Genomic DNA, 22,437 nt, shown 5'->3' on the forward strand with positions numbered 1-22,437 from the left:
TGGTGGGGGGGGGAGATGATGGGGTGGAGATGGTGGGGGGGGGGGGTGGAGATGGTGGGGGGGGGTGGAGATGGTGGGGGGGGGGGTGGAGATGGTGGGGGGGGGGGGAGATGGTGGGGGGGGGGAGATGGTGGGGGGGGTGGAGATGGTGGGGGGGGTGGAGATGGTGGGGGGGGTGGAGATGGTGGGGGGGGTGGAGATGGTGGGGGGGGTGGAGATGGTGGGGGGGGTGGAGATGGTGGGGGGGGTGGAGATGGTGGGGGGGGTGGAGATGGTGGGGGGGGGTGACGTCACCACGCGACACGTTGCCGTCTTGGTCTTGCTGTGGGAGACAGGACCCACGTCGTCTCCTCGCCATCACAATCTTTATTGAGACTGGAGAAATCCGAAGGGCGATGAAGCTCTTGTTTTCACTCATTCTTTATTTAGACTGGAGAAATGTCATGAGATATGAAGCTTTTTTTTACAGATGTCCAGTCGCGGCGGGTCAGAAAGTTACCACAAACATAAAAATAAAACCCGAGCAGAACGCAAAGTGTAGGAAAGAAAATCACTAAAATAAATAAACTAAAACTAAACTTTTATTTTATTTACTCGGTAAAGCCCATTGAGCTATTAGTTATTTTTCAGAAGCGACCTGGCTACAAATGATAGCTCAACGAAGTGGCTCATCATGTGGAAATGTTTCGCAGCCAAATATTCTAAACGCACGTTTCTAAATGTGGAGGGAAAACCCGGAGGACCCGGAGAAAAAAAATCCACGCGACCACGGGGAGAGAAACATTCAAACTCCAAATATACAACAGCCATCAGGGTCGGGGTATCGAACCCACGACTTCTTGCATCCCAGATCCAAACCAACCCTTCGGAGACTCCACTGCTGTCACCATTAAACGAGGATTTTAAACCCAGACCCGGAGGAACGCTACCGCTGTGCGAACAAAGTGGAATAAACGGGGACATCCACAATAAACGCCTCATTCGGAATTCTTTGAAAGGTGCAAGGTGCACTTTGAAGGCGGCAGACACAACTGTGCGCTTTGGCCGTACTGCTCGAATACGCAAAGCATACACCTTCCCTTTGGCTATGGTGGTCACTCATCCAAGCACTTTGCAGATTCAAACCCTGCTTAACTGAAGAGGTGAGACGGGATCGGGCGCATTGTGGGCGATTGTCACAGTATGTGCACTTCACGATTTGGGGAAAAACTGAACGCATCACAGAATAATTATACTATCGATTAACATCACACCGCTTGTCAAGATGTGTTTTATTGTTTTATTATACATCCAGAGTTATAAGTGAACAGACTTAACCAAGGTTAATTACAGCTCACCATGTTCAACATATTAGACGGCCAAAGCACTTTACTGTACTTGCTTTCAAACAGTATCGGGACGAATTTTACAATGTTGCAACTTCTGTGACATAAATGCTGTATTTTAACAATATTACACGTAGGGTTAATGGCTACTACCACTGGTACAATATAAGCAAATAACAGAGCACACGATTACATGTCAAAAGAAAAATCATGTGAATTACAGCTCTAAATACAAGACTATTCTAAAATAAAATGGCACCTATTTCTACAATGGTTAGTTGATAATTTAAACTGGACATTGAAATTTAGTTCGGTTTTAGTCGCACTGCAACATTTACAGAAACTGTTTTAACCTCCGGGTAAACTATTGCAGTGTACTGTTCGGTAATTACACAAACTATTTTGCAACGTACTTTCATTGAATGTATCTCATTCTAACAAATGGCATCTTTTCAGCAGGCACTGTTTCTGGGAGATGAACCATAATGCAAGTGGACCATGCTTTCAGTTTATATTTGTTTAGAACAATGCTTCCCAAATGTAATTAACTTACACAATTATGTACTCCCTTATGAACTGTATGGTGACATTTCTGAGAACAATTTAAATGCAACATACCACTGATAATTGCATCATTGCTATGTCTTCGATTGCAGGTTTTCCCATTAGACTTTCATCAAGACAAGTATTCTATTTCAATATCAAACTGGCAATAGAAAGAGAAATGTTCACACGTTAAATGTTAATGTGGCTTGCAATTATTTGATGCAAACACAAATGAACTTGAAAGCAAGCAATATTCAAAGGAACAAATACTTCTGCTTCAACATAAGATCAGTGCTTGTTAAACAAGCAAGGTCACGACCAAAGCTGTAATCAAAATGTTGAAGCTCTGAACATAAATTTATCAAACAAGGACCTTTTGGCAAACATGCTCGGATATGTTTTATAAACAAGTTTGCCAACTGTTTAGTCTTTACAACAACCATGTTCCCACTCACCCCAATCTGAACATATTTATGTCTCGTGTACAATAAGGGTAAAATGAAAAAAGTTGTGGAGCTATATTCCGTGGTGCATATCAACCACAAATACATAAACACATAAGTTGGGAATTTGGACAACCCAAGCAATTAGATGGACATGAGTTGACAAAGTCGATTTGAATATAATGTGTGGCCTCAGGACTGTCCACACCATAATCCGTACATTGTATACATTTGCAATTTAATACAAGACCAGGTAAGAAATCAAAATATTACAAGAGCATATTTTGAAACTGCATTATAATGGCTCTGAAAAATATAAGATCTGAAAAAGGAAAAATCAGGCATAACTATGAGTTTTAAAAAGTGTGGCCATGTATTGTCCAATAAACTGGACAATACCTTCCAAAAATGCTCTTTATCAGATTTACTGGTGCATTGCAAGGAAGTGCTTCTGAAATGCTGTCACAATCACATGTCCTTTGTTATTGCAACACTAAGTAAGAATCGGAACAGTTGGGGAGAGAGTGGGGACCACCTAAACATTTGTGGGGCTATGACCCACTCACATTTCTATGTTCACAAACCGATGTGCCGCCTGCTTCGGTGTGGGGGCACAGCTGGGTTAGGTCTCCAGTTTGCCCAGGAAGCGCAGGTTAAGGATCTTAAGCTGGTTGTCCAGCTCCATGCGCACGATGCCATCCTCTCCGTCGATGCTGATTAAAGTCCCAGTTGCTTCACGATCTTCGCCCAGGATCACCTTGACCTGGAACCAAAAGCACCCAAATGGTCGTTGAAGTTGCAAAAGAGAAGATGGAAAAAAAAATCTATGCACACCTCAATTAAAAAAAGTCTCGTTCATTCTATATAACAAACCGATTGTCAAAATTAAACCCTTGGTCACGTAACTTTGTATATCTTATCGATATGTAAATGTTTTTTTTTACCAACTTACAGACCTTTATCAGTCTACTTCGAGACGAAGGCCTCACCGTGACCCATACTTGACCACGCGAGTCGTTGCAGGTTTGTGAATGTTTGGGAACCAATATTAAATGTTTGTGTTTTTATTCTAATGTAATTATAAATAAGATGAAAACAATTAATAAACAAACCTACGGAACTCCTCTTATCCCAAGTGCTATGGGGGACCAATACCGCAGATACTGTTATCTGTTACCCGCAGGGTTATCTTAAAATGTACTCGTCTTATCTGAGAATAACAAAATGCAAATAACCCACGGATAACAGGATGATTTCTTTGCACAACATGTGGATACAAGGAGTTGTGGATATTCAACTTAGTTGAATTTTATTGCTCATTCTCTCAACATTTTTCATGTCAAGCCCTTGCTGAACACACTCGATTGCTCACGCAGACTACATATTTTCTTACCTTGTCATATTTTGCAGGGATAACTGGCTCTAGATGGTCACTGGCAATGCTCACTACTTTGTCGCTGTCAGGCAGGTAAACGGAGCACATTCCACCCTGCAGAGAGAAGGGGAACAGTGATTAATAATACATTTTACATTCACAAAGTCTGATACCACTCATTCACATAAAAAGACAATTGGGTTTAATCATATAAATGAAATCAAGTTTAATTTTCAAGGCAACAGTCCTTCATAATCGGCGTAACCCAGTAGCGATTGTCACATCAAGGATTTAACCGAATGTCCTCAAACCAACCGATTTAACCGAGTATCATCAGCAGGTTGTGGCCTGTTAAGCTGACAATGAATAAAATACATCCAGTATAGGCATGCATTTGAACAATGTTTTATATTTTGACTTAAAGCTTTTGTGACTGCAGGAATTTATATTATTTATTTTTCAAAGGAAAATGTATTATATTATTTGATGATTCGCTTCCAAGCAACACTAAGTCTGTGAATATCGGAACGGTTAAATTATTTTTTACTTCTCTCAATTCTATAGATTATCTAATTAGTCTTGGCCAGGAGGAACTAGATTTGCACAGAACTTCAAAATAAATTGAGTGTCCTTGTTGGCATGCATGTTCTGCCACTATTTTAGGAACCGAACAGGAGGATTTCGCCACAAATCTGGCAGTCGCCTGATGAAGCTAGTTGTAACTACTGGCGTAACATCGAACTCAGATTGGAAATGTTGTGGCTTGGCTCTCCAACACACCGGTGTGCTGTACTAGTGACGAATTGGCCACGTTCTGTTTACGTGACAAACCTTACTAGTTGGCTGTGTCGGGTGGTGGCGGGTTTAACACCACATTTATATATTTACGTGATCTAACCCCAAAATCCTGTATTATGAATAGATGGTAAATATTAGCCTATAAAACCTATACAATGGTGTGTTGTCTGGCCTTTGAGCCTTTAGACAATAACAAGTTGGCTATTGTAAACAAATGCAAGCTAGCCATAAAAGAAAACCATTTTGAGTATGACCAAAACCTCAAAATACTTGAAAAAGGAATAAAACAAATATCAGTCAAACAATAAGAGCTCTTGAGTTAGTCTCTTCGCAAGTACTGGATAAGGTTGTTTGGGGCCGTTTGAGATGGAATGAGGAATATAACTTGTTGGCCCCCTACTCCTGCTCTCACTTGTCAGAAGGATATAAAACTATGAACTATACGAGGGCTATAAAACCTGACATCCTGACATTGCACCAGCTGCAAACGTTAGGCTTGGCACTCTAGTTACGACTAAACAAGGTGGCTTAATCTCCGGTTGGGGCACATTTTGAGCGGAACAATTTATACAGATTAGATGATTCATGTTTACATTTTGCCTTTATTAAATAAAACAGAAAACATTCACAAATGCCACCGTGTCAATATCTAGTGGAAAACAGTTTAATTACTGAACTACCGAGAGGTGCTTTCAGACAAACGCTATCTAAATGAAGCACTCCAGCGCTTGCCAAATAACCCAGACAATTACAAAAATAGGTGTTGGCGTTTGCATCGCAACACATGCTTGATTCTAGTCTTTACTGTACCTTCATGAAATACAGTCAGCACTCAAACCAGACAAAGTTGGCAAACGCTCCAACTAAAATATACATAACTGGATGGGTGGCTCATGTAAATACTCAAGATGTTTAAGAAGGGCTGAATTGCTGAAATATCAAACAAATATAGTCAAGTCTATGATTATACCAATAAAAAAAACCCAAAAACCTACTTTGGGCCCCCATAATACAGTCTAATGGTTAATGAATGTTACTCATAGGGCAGGGTCAACCTACTATAAAATAGCTTTACATCCCATGCTAAACACTTTCAAAATATACAATCCTCATCAGTAGCAAAAAAATAGTGGCTTTAGTGAGATGTGATACCAAAGCTTGTAAAAAAAACAGGAGGTTGGGGGTGGGGGAGAGAAGTGGGTTACTCACCGAGATGCTGCGTATGACTCCCTTCTGCCCCACAAGCTGGGTATCAGGCGAGCTGTCGCGCACGCCCACTAGGATATCGATGGTGTGCCAATCGGCCGTGCTGGGGTCGATGGCGGAGCCTGGTGTGAGCGGGTTGTATCCGGCTGGCGAGCCTGCGCCCGGCGTCATGGGGCTGTAGCCCAGCGGGCTCGGGCTGGGGCTGGACTGTGAAGCAGCAGGAGGCATCGTGATGTTTGTTAAAACTCGAGCAGTTCCGCAACACTCCTATCCACTGACATCGATCATTGATCGCAGTGGAAAATCGATATACTAATGCCAGACATCTCAGTCGTAAGGAAATCCACACAAGCAATGGCTGTGTGCAACTTAAACTATTACGATTAACTTTCTCAGAAGGCTATTGGGAGCGTGATAGTCTATAGGTAGAAGTGCACTTGAACCTTATGGCGGGACCCCGGGGTCCCATAAGCCCCCGGCTCTCGCATAAACTGCTCTCGCATAAACGACACGGCGATCTATTCCTCTCGACGAGCTCTACACGATGCGCTAATCAACGTTTCAAAGTTTTGTTTCTTCTGCGTATTCCGTCCTCGCTGCGCTTGGACATGACAACAGAATGATCCGTGCCAGGCGGGTCGCGGCGTTTATGTGCGCAGTGGGACGGAGTCCACAATTTTTTTTTTATTAATTACGATTTTTGACTTCCGTTTATTCGGGTCCTGCCATAAGGTTCACTTGTAAAGTCATCTCAAACGGGAAAATGTGGACTGTGAATTGTCGCACTCCCAATCTTCACCTGGTATGCCATGGGAGATGGAGTCGGATGGAAGCTGGCAGGTGACTGCGTGTTCTGGTAACCCATGGGGCTGGGTGCTGGATGGAAACTCTGTGGGCTCGGCGTCGGATGGTACGAGCCCTGCGGCGAGGGCGTCGGGTACGGGGAGTATTGATCCGTGTTGTACCTTCACACATGTTAAAAGGGAAGGTTGAAAAGATGTTATTACTGGTCCTTGTTTAGTACATTACAAGTGCTATGAGCTGTATGCTGCATGGGAATTATAAGATATGAAATTATCAAATCGATTGACTTTTAGGCAACTTCTAAACATGTTTTAATTTCATATAAAAAACATAGCAAGAAATCATTAAAGGATCAACATACTGTTGCCCCACTCGATGACCTGCTTTGACTGCGGTTGACAAAAAAATATTATTTTAATATATGATTGCTCATCACACTTCAATTACCAAGAGTAAGATGTAAGCAACGAAATAACGACTCAAGTATGTGCAGTTAATCATTTCAAATTGTCTGGAGCAGTTGATGGAAATACCTGCGATATACATTTTAAGGGCATAGATACCTAGATTTCATAACCGCCACAACGAATGTACACAGAGCATAATCGCTATCTTTACATGTAAAGTGTACGTGTGGGCTTTGGGTGCTCAGCGTAAGACGACTCACAGGGCCGGTGTGCCAGGCGTCTGCGGGTTGTAGGTGGTGTTGACTTGAGGGGAGGGCACATCTGTGTACCCTGGCGTCTGCGGTGTGGACTGGCCCCCATAGGGCTGTGGAGATGGTGATGGCTCATCGAATGTGTACTCAAAATCGTCATCTTGCCTAAACACGAACAGAGAAAACTGTCACACACTCTCCAGCTTCTTCAAGTCACCGAGCATGGTGTCGCACACCTGTGGAGCTAGTGGCTTACACGGAGATGATCATACATGTGAACTCCCAACCTACAACATGTAGGAAGCCAGGAGACCTAATAAATTTGTGCATATTTTGAAAGTCATCCAATAACATGCATGTTTTTTTCTGGGTACTGTGGTGTCCTGCCAAAAGCAAAATACTAATTGTGGAAATACACAAACATCACAATACATAATTATCATGACAAAGTCCTAAAAGTCTGTGTCTTTCCTGGATACATAATTTATTATTAAATACATTCTGCAAAACATTCAAACACTTCCGAGTTGACAACTTAACAATCTAAATTCCCCAAGTTGTGGAAACGGGTATCCAAATTGGTGGATGCCAAAATTAACCTCTAAGAGATATTGAACTGGCTTTACATTTTATAGCAAAATGCTCAATGTACACTACACTCCTGTTTCATCACCACTGTTGTTCTTGACACAATGAAGTACCAGTGACTCAATGTACCTGGATGGGGTGTTAGCATTGCTGGGATCCCAGGCTCCACTCTGTCCCGGTGTACGGCTCCCATCGTGCAGTGGTGTCTGGGAGCCATAGTGCGGCGTCCTGTTGCCGGCTACATTAAACATCGCACGTTAAAATTGGGAAAGGATACGCAACTAAAAATATATCTTGTAATTTAATTGATATTTTCATTTACTAACTTCAGTTATCAAAACACAGAGCAAAATGCTAAATAAAAAGAAAACTGACTTTGCACATGCAGACGTGTTCCATAATTGCCAGCTGGCACTGCATAAAATGTACGATTTTATTATTTCATAAGCTATAGCAAACGTTATTATAAGCCACACCTATTATAGCAGTCTTCAAAGCTTCATTAAAGTTACAAATGAAAAAAACACCACATGTACACAGGGCTTACCACTATCATGCAGGGGCGTCTGCGATCCATACATTGGCGTGCGTGAGCCAGACCCATACATCGGAGTCTGGGAGCCATACATGGGTGTGCGACCATACGTGGATGTCTGGCCAGTCCTCCTGATCCCATCCCTAGACATGCACATGGACCACACAAACAAGCTGCTCATACAATATGAAAGATTTAACAGACTTATGTGGTGGTGAAAGAGGTGAAACTATGGTGGTTAGTAGTTGATAGTAAATATAAAATATGATTCATGGTAACACGAGGTAATGCTCACCTCGTGAAAAATTAATGACCAGATATTTTGTTTTACACCACCTCTACAGTAAATGGGAGGAAGTGTTGGCAGTAGTTAGCACGCGCACTGTGCTATGAAACTGACGACTAGAGGTCAATTCTTGACCACAGATAAAACTTCTGGCAAGCGAGGTCATATAACCACCACGGTGTGGGAAGAAATTAATTCAACAGTGGATTCAAAATGGTTGTAAATGATTCATTGTGAAATAAAATGTTTTGCTTTGGTGAAAAAACTGTAATATGAATATTAATTTGCTTATGATGGCATGATGTGATCAATGTCTCAGCAAGCTGTGTAATGTCTTTGATGTCTATTACAAATGTGTGTACATATGCAAAGAGTATGTTTCCCTCAACAGTGCGGTTTATGTATTCGATAAGACAAACAAAACGCACCGCATAGAATGGAGGCGGGTCCTGTCCACTGAAATGGTCTGGCACGTTGAGTGCAGCTCAACACGAGCGGTCGACTCCGTCGCGTCCTTGACCACACCAATGTATCCTGAGGAGAGAGTGCAACACCTCTTGCAACAGCTGCTCATGCAACTGGCCATCGTAATGAACCCACATTTACACGCATTGCACATGATGTGCACTCACGTGCGCCTGCCAAGGCAGCTCTTGTGACATTCATGACCCATCTTTGTTTCAGACGAGCGGTGGTGGAACAGTTAAGTGTATTGCTCTAAAAATGGTGACGTAATTTTGATTCCCAGCCAAGGAAAACATCAGTGGCGAGTGATATCTGTCCTGGGCCATTAACCAGCAAACATTAACCAGCGAGGTGACTTAAGGTCACAACACTTCCACATTCAACACAATGTCTGGAGACCTTAATCTACCAATGGGCTGATAAAGGGTTGTATACCATTTATCAGACATAATTTCTAAAACTTGAGCCCTCTTTTTAGTTTCTTTCATAATACACATCCGTTACCTTTGTAAGGGCCATGGGTGATGCGCACCGTCTGCCCAATGAGCTCCGTGTCTCTGCGGCCTCTCCCACGGCCCATGTTCTGCTGCATTCTCTGCATTCCTGTGCCATTCAAGATGCCAAAGAAAAATCAAACATAGCAATGTAGATTCAACTCCAGGGTCTTGCAAGTCAACACAGCTGTGTTGACCAATTCATTTGTTGATTAAGATGTAAAAAGTTGTTGCACCCACCTCCTCCGCTGGGATGCATAGGACTGGCGAGGCGAGGGCTTTTGGGGGCAAATGTCCCGACTGAAAAGTTGGTCACATCTCTCGGCTGCACAGAGTGGACAAGGGCAGCAAATGTAAGTGAAGACATCAACCAAAAGTACAAAATCGTAGCACTGTACAACCTCGTTTTCTTCAATGAAAAAATCATAGATGCTTTATTTTGTGAGCCACGGCCACATGGTATATAGTATCTCCAAGAAAATATATCCCAATGCGGTATTACACGCATATGCTTTTAATACTATAATACAGTTTTATGTGGCCCATTGTAACTTCTCAAAGTCAGAAAATCACATCACATTAGTACACAACAATACTGTTGTGTGGGATTTATCCGAATATGCAATGAACTCAAACCCGTCAGATTTGCATAGTGCATTCCTCTCTGGAACAATAAACAGGTGCCATTGCAGTAAAACAACGACAGAAACCAAACACAACGAATGAGAAGATTCCTACCTTGGCCCCACCAGCCAGCACCACGTGCCGAGTCTTGCACACGAACATGCCTCCGTTCTCCACAAGCCTCTTTGAGTGCAGGAACGCAAAGCTGCGGTACAGGTGCCTCACCTCGCCCTCTCGGCCCTGCCACAGCAGACAAACCAAACCGATGACCAATCCTGTTATCCACTCTCTCAGGCTTCCCTGGGCAATCCTCCAGCACATGTTAGGCGTTTGCTTCTGAAGGGAACAAGGCTTAATTACAAAATTCTACAAGATCCGAGGATATCACATCGAGGTCTTCTTTGCAACATGTATCGATCACATTTGGTTCTCAATTCATTTAAATAACAAATTGAAAGTGTAATCAAATTTCAAACCAGAATAACCAATTTTTTTTTAAAAAGTTCAAAGATATTACAGTCAGGCATACTTTATATGTGGTTCTTGATTTAAACAAAATAATAAAAAAATTGCCTCAATAAAAAAATGCTTAGTCTGTCTTGAAATAATGTCAGAAGAGTGATAGAAACTAATCCGTAAATGGTAAAATTCCAACAATATTTAATACAAAATTTCTGTAGCAATCAAATGGACAAAACGTACCGAATGGGGACCATCAATAACCTTGACGATATCCTTCACTTGGATGTTGTTCTGCTCCGAGTCAAGAGCCACAGCGTGCCGGTTGTCTCTCTTCTTCGTCACCGCCTGGTGCTTCAGCGTTACCACTTTGCCATACATGTTCAGCACCTGGGCGCACAAAGGCCACACCCATAACAGTTAGCAAGAGGACTGGGATGTTGAACACTGCCTGAAATCGAAACCAGTAATTCAGTGGTGCCAGATTTCTTTTCCGACATGGTGTTTAGCAACTTAAGCCACGTGGCCACCTCCAGGGTTGAACATTTTGACGTCTAGAAAGCGGCCATCGACATCAACCGCTGCTGCTATGCGGCAAGTCGTGGCTCGGCTGACCTGGAAGGTCTCCCTCTCCAGGCGCACAATGACGCCCACGGTCTGTGGGTCAAGCAGCACCAGTTCGCCCCACTCGTGTTGCCCGCCTGAGTCCACGCCCGACGCCGTCTCCGAGCACAGCTGCAGGTCACGTGGCAGCACCTTGAGCTGTTGGGGGGGGGGGGGGGGGGGATGACGTAGGGGCGGCACTCGCTCATCAGTAAAGCAAGCTGCAATATGCTCAGACTCTCACACAGCAACCCAATAATATGTCAGATTTAAACTTGAGACGAAAACATCTGGAATGTGGAATGCACCCGAATTTGTTATGTAGTTCATATATGATAACATGTTTTACACAAGTGAATGAGCATGAAATCAGTCAATTTCATAAAATATAAAGTACACAAAAATGCAAACTTGGTTTGATATATGCAGAAATATTTCAACGAGCATCAATGAGTGCAATGGCAACATTACTGATACTGTATTCTCCAGATTATAAAATGCTTTGGAAAGTAAGACGCACCTCCAAATTGTTATTTGGATAAAAAAAGTTGTTAAATAAAAATTCCTATAAAAGCCACCTTCTATGAAATTATTATGAATGAGCTGCTTTAAAATTCATTCGCGACATATTTCTGGTAGATTATTCTGAATGTCTTGTTGTCGAATCCTCTGTGTTATTTTATTGCGACGAAGAATCGTTTTGCGAAAGAGAATTCCAAGCAACTCGATTCTGGAAGACAAACGTATTCTGAAGATTCTAAGGTGCTTTAAAATTCAGGGGAAAATGCGTCTTATAATTTAAAACAATATAGTATCACAGAATAGCAGAACACTGGAATTGCGAGAGGAATTACCTCGTGCATGGTGAGGTCAGAGAAGAGGATGACAAAGTTCTCCTCTGCTCGCACGATGAGTCCTGTGTCGCCCTCGTATCGGCCCGCGATCACCTTCACGTGGTCGCCAATCTTGAAGTACTTGCGCAGTTCATGCGCTGGGAACTCGAGCGGGTCCTATATGCAAACAAGATCCATTTGGCTTACAATACCTGCATCGACTTGATGGGTAGTAATATCAAACTATATATTGGACTTTTTTTGCTGGCTGCCTGGCTGGATTACTGGCACGGGGGTAAGCGTGCGTGTGCGGTGGCGTTGCCAACACGCACGTCTTCGTGATGACGTTACCGGCATCCCAAAGCGTTCAGCCGGGTTTGTGTGTGCTTACATTACACCTCTCCCCATTCACCCTCCTGCACCCCAGCCCGTGTATCCCACACAAAGGCGTAGGTTATCCTATCAAACTATGTTTGAAAAAATATTTGCTCACTGGCTGGAGGGGAGGGAGAGGATATGGTCATTCTTTGGAGGTGGGCTGCCAGTATTATGCTCAATATATGCTTCAAATCGTTCATGTATTCTTCTGACATTACAGCAATCCTGAAATATCTTGTTTTTCGAACTTTATTTCCAGTTGTTGACATTTTAGTGTTTTATTTGATGCATGCAGTCATTTAAATCTAAATTATTAATGTTTTGCTACATGTGATAATGTGACAATCATGTTAATGCAATCGCAATTTCATTCTGATTGCTACCAAGCCAGACATAGAACCAGAAACAAGGTGTTTAATTCCCTTATGTCATTTTAGACAGTATACACAATATTCATAACCTTAATAGAGCGGCTAAGGATAGCTAAATACTTGTCCTGCCCCTTTATAAGACACCTCGGTATCAATTACTTTTCAGGGAGATAAATGAACATTTCCCGTCACCTTGAGGTCTTCGTGCTTGGGCATGATTGTGATTTTGTTGCCATCGACACTGAGCACTGTGCCCTGCAGATTGATCAACTCTCCCTCGCACACTTCCACGTTGTCTCCAGGCTGGAAGTTGTGATCCTTCTCACCTTTACCTGTCATGCATAAACAAACACAACATAGTAAGGCTCCTCTATTGGGGGGTGGTGGCTATTGGTGTACACTATTATCTATGGTAGTAACTCCTGTTATCCCTGGTCAGCAACGGATAAACATGAACAATGGGATGAATTTGCTGCTACTTTTGGGTTAAGTTTTATCAATGGAAAGATGCACATAAAAGGATGAATGTAGCACTTTCGGGAAATCATTTATTGGTAACTTAACCTCAGAAACACAGACCATGGTGTGAGTCACCACTTGCAGAGGATTCCTCTAATCCAGGTTACACCAATTAAGATACTAAGTCTGAATTTCATTTGGCTACATTCAAATCTGGACAAAATTTTATACAAACAGCATTTAGAATGTGTTTCATTATTGGTCATGGATAAATACATGTTTTTTGCCAAGAGTCAAATGAAAAAGAAAGTTCACGTTTACAGGAATCAAGCACGGTATGTTAAATAAGCTAGCTCACTAATGTTTCCATTGCCAAGGATCATTGATCCATACTAAAGTGATGTGGTGTGACCAAAGGTTAAGTGTTTCTCAGCATTGTATTTATTATTTGAAATCTTTGACATGTTTATCCAAATCTCTAATAAGGGAAGCAGTGGCCAGGTATAAATGCACTGTGACATGAAAAAAGGCACTGGTCACATCGTCAAATATCAAATATCCTATCAACTTATGTTCAATCTATGACTTCCACATTGTCTGCGATGAAATTGCTTGAGTCAAATGTTGACATTATTTCACTAAGCAATGAACATTACCCTTTGCTTCAGAGACGAGCTCCAAATCGACTCCTTCTGGCTGATCCTCAAACTTCTCCAGCTCAGACAGCGTCGGCTTCACTCCCTCAATGATCTGCATCAATCAGCAGGAATCATCAGCCGTCATTTCAGAGATAGTCATGCTCACTTGCCCAGACCGTAACACCACACTAAACTTCAAGAAAAATGTATTTAAATGAAAATTGTTTCTATTGTTCCAATATTCCTTGCGTTAAACATTATATTGTTGCCTTCCAACACTTAAAAAGCAGAGTGCATATAAATATACATAATAATAAACTAATTACATGCAAGTGTAGCTATAGTCTGCAGCCAACAGGGTATTAGTCTTCACCGCAACTCACCACAGCCGACATGGCGAAGCCCTTAATGAGGAAACCCTTTCGGGTGTATTTGTTTCCTTCAAACTGCAGAAAATCACCATCTGACGTCACCTCACCTCCCAAAGACCTGAGCGGCAATGTAACAGGTGACATCACAATTTTGGAAAGGCTACATACAAGTGTGCTGAATTTACGCATTCAAAATTTAATTTGTATTGAACTATACCACATGTATTCTATGCACTGCCGATTGCATTTTATAACACGGCTCGTTAATATTGATAAGAACCTTATTTTGTCGACGTCAAAGAGTCTCTGTGGTGGCCTCTTGTAGCGCTTTCTCTTGGCAAACCAGTCTTTCTGTAATTACAAAGCATTCGGTAGGGAGTATTATTGCAAAAATATATTAAATACATATAGGAAATGTGTAAACAAAAGGAATTAATCATTGTGCCTGGCAATGCCGCCATCATCTGCTTCGTCAAATATTACCTATGCACTGGTGGATGAAGGCCTCCTCATGTTGTCGCCATCCATTAAGGTCCAACAATGCCATTCCACCACCAGTTTAGTCCATTATCATTCCTATGATAAATGTGTCCTGACAAAGCCCTTGCAACCTTACGTAACAGTCAATGTTTCTATTTTGTGTTTTTTTTCTCTGATCCATATCTTCCTCTGTCTTTCAAAGTAATTTCCAACTGGCATATCTTCAATATTATTCCACTTTTTTCCAATGTTCATTGTTACACTCCACCCATGCCAGGGTCGGTAAAGATCAAGAATGCGCTTCTTTTCACACATTGGTATGTTTTTCTCATCATCAAATTACATTTTCCAAGAGTACTTCATCCTGCCCTTGGGATTAAACATATTTAAATACCGTTTAATATATATATATTAAATTTACTTTAGACTATATACACATAATTACCTTGTTTCAATACAATGTTATAGAGCATCATCTGTACTAAAACATTACTTACCATGCTCATGCGGGATTTGATGCGTTCATAGTCAATGCGTGGGATGAGCTTCAGCCCAATGGTATTCTGACTGGGCTCCACATAATCCACCTAGCAATCAATGACATCATCATCACCACCACCTTCAGAATAATGGACAACACACTGCACGTTTCTAGCGCAACTCCAGAATGTTCAGTGGTACATGTCACAACAGTGACTATTTTAAGATAAATATATTATTAATATAAAATGAAGTTAATTCTGCAAAAATATGCAAACAGAGTACAATGCCTATATAGACCAAATGATTATTTAATTTAAAACAGAATAAACAAAAGTTACAGTCTGAGGGACTAACCAAAAGCTTTCCTACACCTGTTTTCAGCCCACCACTACACCATGTGACTAAATATTAAGGTTTAAAAAGCAATGCATAGGCGTGAGTACATGTATACATGTTTGGTCAATCTACTACTAAATAAGGGCCTCCCCACACCATGCGTGTTTCGAGGCTAACAGTGGTCTCCCATCCAAGCACTATCATGGCTCAATCCATGTATCATTTCTGAGACCTGATAAAGATCGGGTGCATTCAGCGTTTACTGGCACAAAGCAAATACTCCCAAGTACCATCACAGACGGAAGCCAGTGACCTCGCAATTGTTTTTCTCTTCACACGCTTCTCTGCACCTGCGCAATGTCATCCTTGAAGATGCCCCTCCTGAGCCGCACCCAGGACTTGGGCTTGAGGTTGGTCACCTCATTCACCACCTTCATCACATCCGTCATCTCCTTAATGGGCACCATCTGCTGGTTCCAGAAGCCCATGCGCAGGTTCCCGACTCCTTCGATGGCCTGCTTCACATGGGTCTGCTTGTAGGCCTCGATGTAGATGTAGCCCTTCAGGTGCTCCGGAGCTATCACGGACTTGATTTGCATTGGCTGTGAGGTGAATGAAGCAAAAAGGACATGGTTAAGACACCCAGCATAAACAAAGTGTCCTCGTAAATGTTACTGGCCTGTGCCCTGGTACAACAGCATTCGCTGCACTTTGTTAACTTATAAATATTGTGACACGGTGAATAGTTTTCAGCTACAGAAAAATGACTTGTACCATATTCTCCAGATTATAAAGTTGGGTCTTATAAATCAGTTATGTGACTGTGTGTGCGAGACAAGAATTGTGAAACTTTATTGACACCAGACACAAGTTTGGGGGTGTATCTCACTTTCCGGGGCATCTCATGCAGATTTAAGATATTATACCGACAGTTCATAAATGTAGGAGGGCTTGAAAATATATATGGTGGCGAACGATAACGATACAGGAAATGCACCCGATAGGACATTACCCTCATTTGTAAAGCGTAACAAGTTGTGGTTTCGTGCAAAGATAATAAAGACCACTTACAGTGTCAGAGAACTGGTAAGCAATGAACTTCCGCATCAGTCCAATGGCTGTGGCTCGCTCCTCGCCAAGCTTGAACAGAACATTACAAAGCAATTTAAACAAAACTGCAAATGAGACAAATTACGTTATGCTAAGATCCGCAAATTAAAGTAAATGTTCAATACTTCCACACACCTTGCACTTCACTGTCCACAAATTGGGATCCCTGTAAAACACATCATGGTTTGTTAGCCAAAATAATGTGAGAAAAGTGGTACATAATTAGTTATCACAGGTAATACAAGCATGTAACGAATGATTAAATTATATTCTTCTGCTTAAAATAAATATGAATGCAATCACTACATAGATAACATTTTCTTAAACGTATGTGATATGTAACTTCTTCACGAAAACTCTCCAGCCACTGTAGATTTATTTTCACTACAATGGCAAAAAAACCCTTGAAATGTATTTCAACCCCCTCCCCCCCCAATCAAGTCAATCAATAAAATTGACATCGGCAATACTTGCTGAATCGCAATCAATTTATATCAAATTTTAAAACTTGTATAGGTGGAACCCAAGCTATTGTTCAAATATAAACAAAGGAACAATCTATTACAAAGTTGTATTGGTCGCCTTTACTTAGACGTAACAGTTACACAAGTAGAACAATGTTCACTTCAATTCAATGTTTATTACAACAGGGAATGAAGATTAAGGAAAAATCCTACTTGACTCCAGGCAAAAGTTGCTGTTGAGTAATGTCATCTGATAGTTCATCGGAACCACCAACTCCATAGCTGAAAAAAATATAAAAATCACAATAAAAACCTTTTAATATGGAATAAAGCTGAAACAATTGCGTCCCAACACATTAAAGTGATTAAACTAATTGCTCTTATAATACTGGATGGATACTTTAAACACAAATAGACAGTATGAATTAGCAGTTTTCACACAAGAAACAGAATGTTTATTTTATATTGCAGGACACTGCATTGGTATCGGTGTATGATTAAAACAAAACACTTACTGTTCTCCAGTTGAGCTATTGGCGTATTTCTTCATGTAATACTCACCCAATTCCTCCTCACGCTGTTCCCTGAAAGATTAAAGTGAACAATTACGATACAATACAAATTTTATTTTGTAATTCAGAAAAATATAATAGCCAGTATGCCAGATATAGTGAGCTCTGTCAAAGGCAATTATTCAGCTACAAGATGGCAATGGCAGACATCCCTACCTTGGCAAAAAACCACCAATGAACTCTAATAGCATTGTATAAAGTTAATCAGTAAAACATTTCCTGCTGGTTTTCCAAGAGCACATTCAATGTAATGTGTTTACCAAACCCCAGGATAGATTCGCTTGAGGAAGACAGAAACCATCAAAGGGCCATATTCCCTAAAACATGCTGGGAGATTCAAAACTCTGGCAAAAAGGATGCCTTTTTACATCTGTAGACACATACCCATATAAATGAATAACTTATTTGATAGTGGCACATCTAGGGTTTGTCTGTTTAGATTGTGATACGATTGCATAAGCCTGCATGGTAATGACACACAACTTACACAAAACAAGTGTCCTTATCCAAGGAGCAATAAAACATATTTTTCCATGGAGAGGGCTTACCTCCATAGGTTCTGCAACCTCCGCGCACCAGAATTGTCATCATTTCGAATCGGAACATCATCAATGTTTGTGGCTACAAAAAAGTACAAAGGATTGTGTTAAAATATGACTTAAAAGTATATGGGTAATATGTTTTTAAAGAGCACTCTATTAATAAGCAAATATGAACAAAAACCGGTTAGTTTTTTTTTTATATTCTGCCTTATACAACCCCTTTCAGTTTTAGCATAGATAATTATCCAAATATTGTCATTATAGACAAACAAATGTGCGTAGAACAAAAGTGCACGAAACCTTCACAGTAAATCATGCAAGTAAAAACAAGGTATAAAAAACGCCTTAATCTATGACAAACCATTCCTCAAGTGTCCAAGATCAATTAGCACATGCATAATAATGATATGCGAAAGGTTAAAAAAATATTTCAAAATCAAAACCTACCATCAAGTTCTTCTGCTCAGGATTGATGATCACACATTGACCCAAACATTACCAGCACAATAACACAACCATTCATGAAAAGGCAAAATGGGAGGGAAAAAAATTAAAACAGGAGAATGGAAAATGTTTAATAAGCACCCAAAGCAAGGTGCAGGAAATAGAAGAGAGATGGGGGAAATAATGTTGTGCAAATAACTCAGGATGGAAGTCACCATGACACACAATTAAATTGCATTTAGAGTACATGACCAAATCTGCCAAAGTAATAATCAACATGTGGGACTGTACAAGTCCAAGACATTATACTGAAACAGTATAAAGAGCTAACAAGTCGTTGGTTGAATATTGCTGCAAATTGAAGTCAAAAATAAATTATCCTTTTGTGTATGGAAACTTTGGCATCATTTTAACTTCACAAGAAATGAAACGCAGTGTGTTTTAGTGCCATCCATTCTCAATTGCAAATCAACCCTATATACACTGCCAATGCACTGCCACGACTGTGCAAACCTTTCTCAAGGATGTCTTCTGCTCCCTCTTCCCACTGTTCGTCGTCCTCATATTCATCATCGACATCTACAGAAAAGCACCAACATCTCATATGAATCCCATCATTTCAACAGAAAAAAATAGCCAAGATACAATGTGATCACACTGATATTGGCTGATTGATTTATATTATTGTATAAGCTTTAAAAACGAGTGCTTTATTATAGATTATAAAGCACTAACATTCCATCTGATTTCACTGCAAATTTGCAACGTGTTCCGAAATTTACCAATAGCCATGTATATCACTTGACAATCATCAGTACACCAATAAAAAACTAATAATGAAGTTATTTAGATAAAAAATAACTAATTTCACAAGTAAGTTTTGTATCTAACAGTGCCAATTCATCGTTTGGTGTCCCCTGTTAGATGAACATTTATTGTGTTAATATTTCTTGACAGTTTTTACAAAGATAAAACAATTCACATTTCTATGGTAGGGGTCAGGTAATGCACAGGAATAACAGTACAGACTTGTCACAAATCGTTACATATTTTATTAATGCAAGATGGATGATAAACAGTAAATCATCAACAATGATTTGAACTCGTAACTGTCAGATGCTACATTTGATGTATTTGTCAATGTGAGCCAGGTGTTCTGCTAAAGTGCATTACCAGCTTCATCCAAGATGAACTGGCTGTGACGAGGTTTCTTCCTTGTCCGACCCGACTCCTCATCCTCTTCCTCCTCCTCATCATACTCGTCTTCATCTACCAAGTCCTCGCCTTCTCCTTCTCCTTCCTTATCGCTGCCAGTAACGCTGCCCTTCTCTGAGGGTTCATCCTTTATGACAACACGAAAAAGACTTCACGAGTTGAGGTAATAGCCAAAACAGGAAAACAAATTGTGGGTAATTTAGCACTTTAAAGATAAGTTATGTCCACAATTATTAAAACAAAGGATACACTCATCATGAAAACATTAAAGCTGCTTGAATAAGTTAATTAAGCATAGGTTTTATTTTAGTCTGTCATATTAGTCAATGGTATATAATTTGCTAATCTGGACATGAGCAACTAACTCAACACAAACCAAAAAACGTGTATAGGTTAATGTGTTTAACCAATGTGTTTACTGCCAACTAGTGCGTTAAACAACAGTTTTGGTTGTTATAAAGGAGCTCACCTCCTCTGCCTCTTCGGCCTCACTGCCGTGGAAGCTCTCCTGCTCCTCGTTGTCCGAGGAGTTGCTGCCTTCACTGTCCGACATGGCTGTCCCAGCCTCTCGGGCACCTGATGACAATATAAATACAGGCAGCACAACCTCTATTCTTTATTCACAATGTTCACGTTAACTATTCACACTCACCGATCCGCATTTTGTATTGCCGGTTTACTCCTTGAATTAAAAAACGTTTGTAATATGTAAGCATTTTTCATGTTTTAACTATTGTTAAATTACTACCAATATAAGGTTCCATAGGTATTAGTATTAATGGATGAGGTCTTCCGGAAATACAAAACTTATCCAATTCACCATTCAAACGAACGTGCAATAGAAAACCTCGCATCCTCAAATTTCACCCAATGGCCAATCTTCATTTGAAGCGGAGGTTTCCATAGCGTGTTACAGTGATAAGATGCCACACGAATTAATCATTACACTTTCCTCTGAACAAATGTAATATTGTGAAAGCGACGGTTCCATATTTTTCAGTGTTAAAATAACAAGTGCATGGAGGAGACTCGTCGGAGATATGTAGCGGTTCTGAATACAATGTTTTCTCCAAATTCTCCATATTATTTTAATAGGGTATTTAAAAATGGACCACACTATTTTGATTGTATGGCTTCCTTTTCCCTGTGTTTTTGCTTCTCACTAACGAAGCTTCTGACTCGTGTGGGAGACCCATGGCCAACTTCAGCCCGTGATTGTAGGTCAGATAACATATCTGTTCATAATGTGAAGTGTCTCCCTTTCAATAATGGGGGATGATACGTGAGCACAGGGACAATGCAGCAAAACATCAATTGGCGTCCTGTTATCTTCACCAGCTCGCACTGACCAGTATGCAGACATCTGGTCAAATAACCCCACACGGCAGACGGGGGCCGTCATCCAGCAGTGGAGTAACAAATCAGCCGCACGCGGCCGCGTTAATTTCAATGCAGGCCGCTGCACTTTGTGGCTTTCTGCACTCAGAAGCAGCAGCAGCTGTCAACTCGACACGCGCTCACGGTGCCGGCCATCGCGTTACACAAGTAACACAACCACGTTAACGCCTGTGTAAAACACGAGACGCGTTAAATGTAACCGATCGGATAAACTACGAACATTACCGTTTTAAACCCTCGCCGCTGGGCACGCTATGCAAAGCCTGCACTGGGCCTAGGATAGCGAGGCCTACACATTTTCGCAAATGTTTTGACCACACTTTCAACATCTGTCAAGATTCCAGCGATGCTTTACGGGTGCCCTTACCTGCCCCGAGCAGCTCGCCGAATCGCCGCGCCTCGAGTTGTTCGTGAACAAACACAAAAAGCTGCGCGCCGCGTCTCGGCGCAGTCAATCGCCAACGCGGGCAGAGGAAGCTAACTGAAGAGGCGGTCGGGATGACGGAAGCCGGGACGCATTTTGGGAGGAAACGCGTTTGGTAATTGTCACGCTGCTCCACTGGGACTCAATGGGCTTGACAATGACCCGCATGGGCAAGAGCCGGGGGTCACATCCCGTGTCAACCCCACACGGTTTATTAACACGTTAATTAACACGTAGGCTTTAGCGACCAATATCATCCATAATATAGGGTGTTTTGTGCGGTTATATCGCGTGAATGTGTCGTTAAACCCGCCACCAGGCGACACATCAGGCGACAGCAACAAACGTGGCTGTCGCCTGATGAAGCTAGTTGTAATTATTGGCGAAACGTCGTACTCGGATTGTACATTTTGTGCATTTGCTCTCCAACACACCGGTTAGTGCTGTACTAGTGACGAACTGGCACGTTGTTTACGTGACAACCCTTACTAGTTGGCTGTGGCGGGTTTAACGCCACATTTATATATTTACGCAATCTAACCCCCCCCCCCCCCCCCCCAAAGAATAACCTATATTATGGGACTTTGTAGGATGAAAGTTGAGATGTATAAGGGCACGGGGTGACCAATAAGGTCTGAATTGGTCTGTAATGAGGTAGGCACTGAGAAGGGGTTGACAGGTAGTCTTTGCTACAGTAATACAAGCACAAA

The 22,437-nt window shown here is 41.4% G+C and overlaps 1 protein-coding gene across 1 annotated transcript; it reads right to left on the reverse strand.

The window, feature by feature from the left end:
- Positions 1–1,265: 1,265 nt before the first annotated feature.
- LOC144723447 (transcription elongation factor SPT5-like) lies at positions 1,266–21,822 on the reverse strand. The gene is made up of 29 exons (XM_078602214.1): positions 21,671–21,822; positions 20,375–20,481; positions 19,864–20,032; positions 19,204–19,269; positions 18,253–18,325; positions 17,648–17,716; positions 17,346–17,414; positions 16,804–16,834; positions 16,630–16,698; positions 15,909–16,160; positions 15,237–15,326; positions 14,540–14,610; positions 14,272–14,377; positions 13,907–14,000; positions 12,984–13,123; positions 12,064–12,219; positions 11,222–11,368; positions 10,850–10,996; positions 10,262–10,387; positions 9,764–9,848; positions 9,534–9,632; positions 8,993–9,098; positions 8,291–8,421; positions 7,873–7,981; positions 7,165–7,320; positions 6,493–6,658; positions 5,697–5,900; positions 3,708–3,803; positions 1,266–3,077 (listed from the first exon to the last, which is right to left on the reverse strand). The coding sequence occupies exons 2-29, from the start codon at positions 20,456–20,458 to the stop codon at positions 2,937–2,939; spliced, it is 3,252 nt and encodes a 1,083-aa protein (XP_078458340.1). The 5' UTR covers positions 20,459–20,481; positions 21,671–21,822; the 3' UTR covers positions 1,266–2,936.
- Between the last annotated feature and the right edge of the window lie 615 nt (positions 21,823–22,437).

Source organism: Lampetra planeri, chromosome 18 (assembly GCF_965212315.1).
Source record: "Lampetra planeri chromosome 18, kcLamPlan1.2.h2, whole genome shotgun sequence".
NCBI lineage: Eukaryota > Metazoa > Chordata > Hyperoartia > Petromyzontiformes > Petromyzontidae > Lampetra > Lampetra planeri.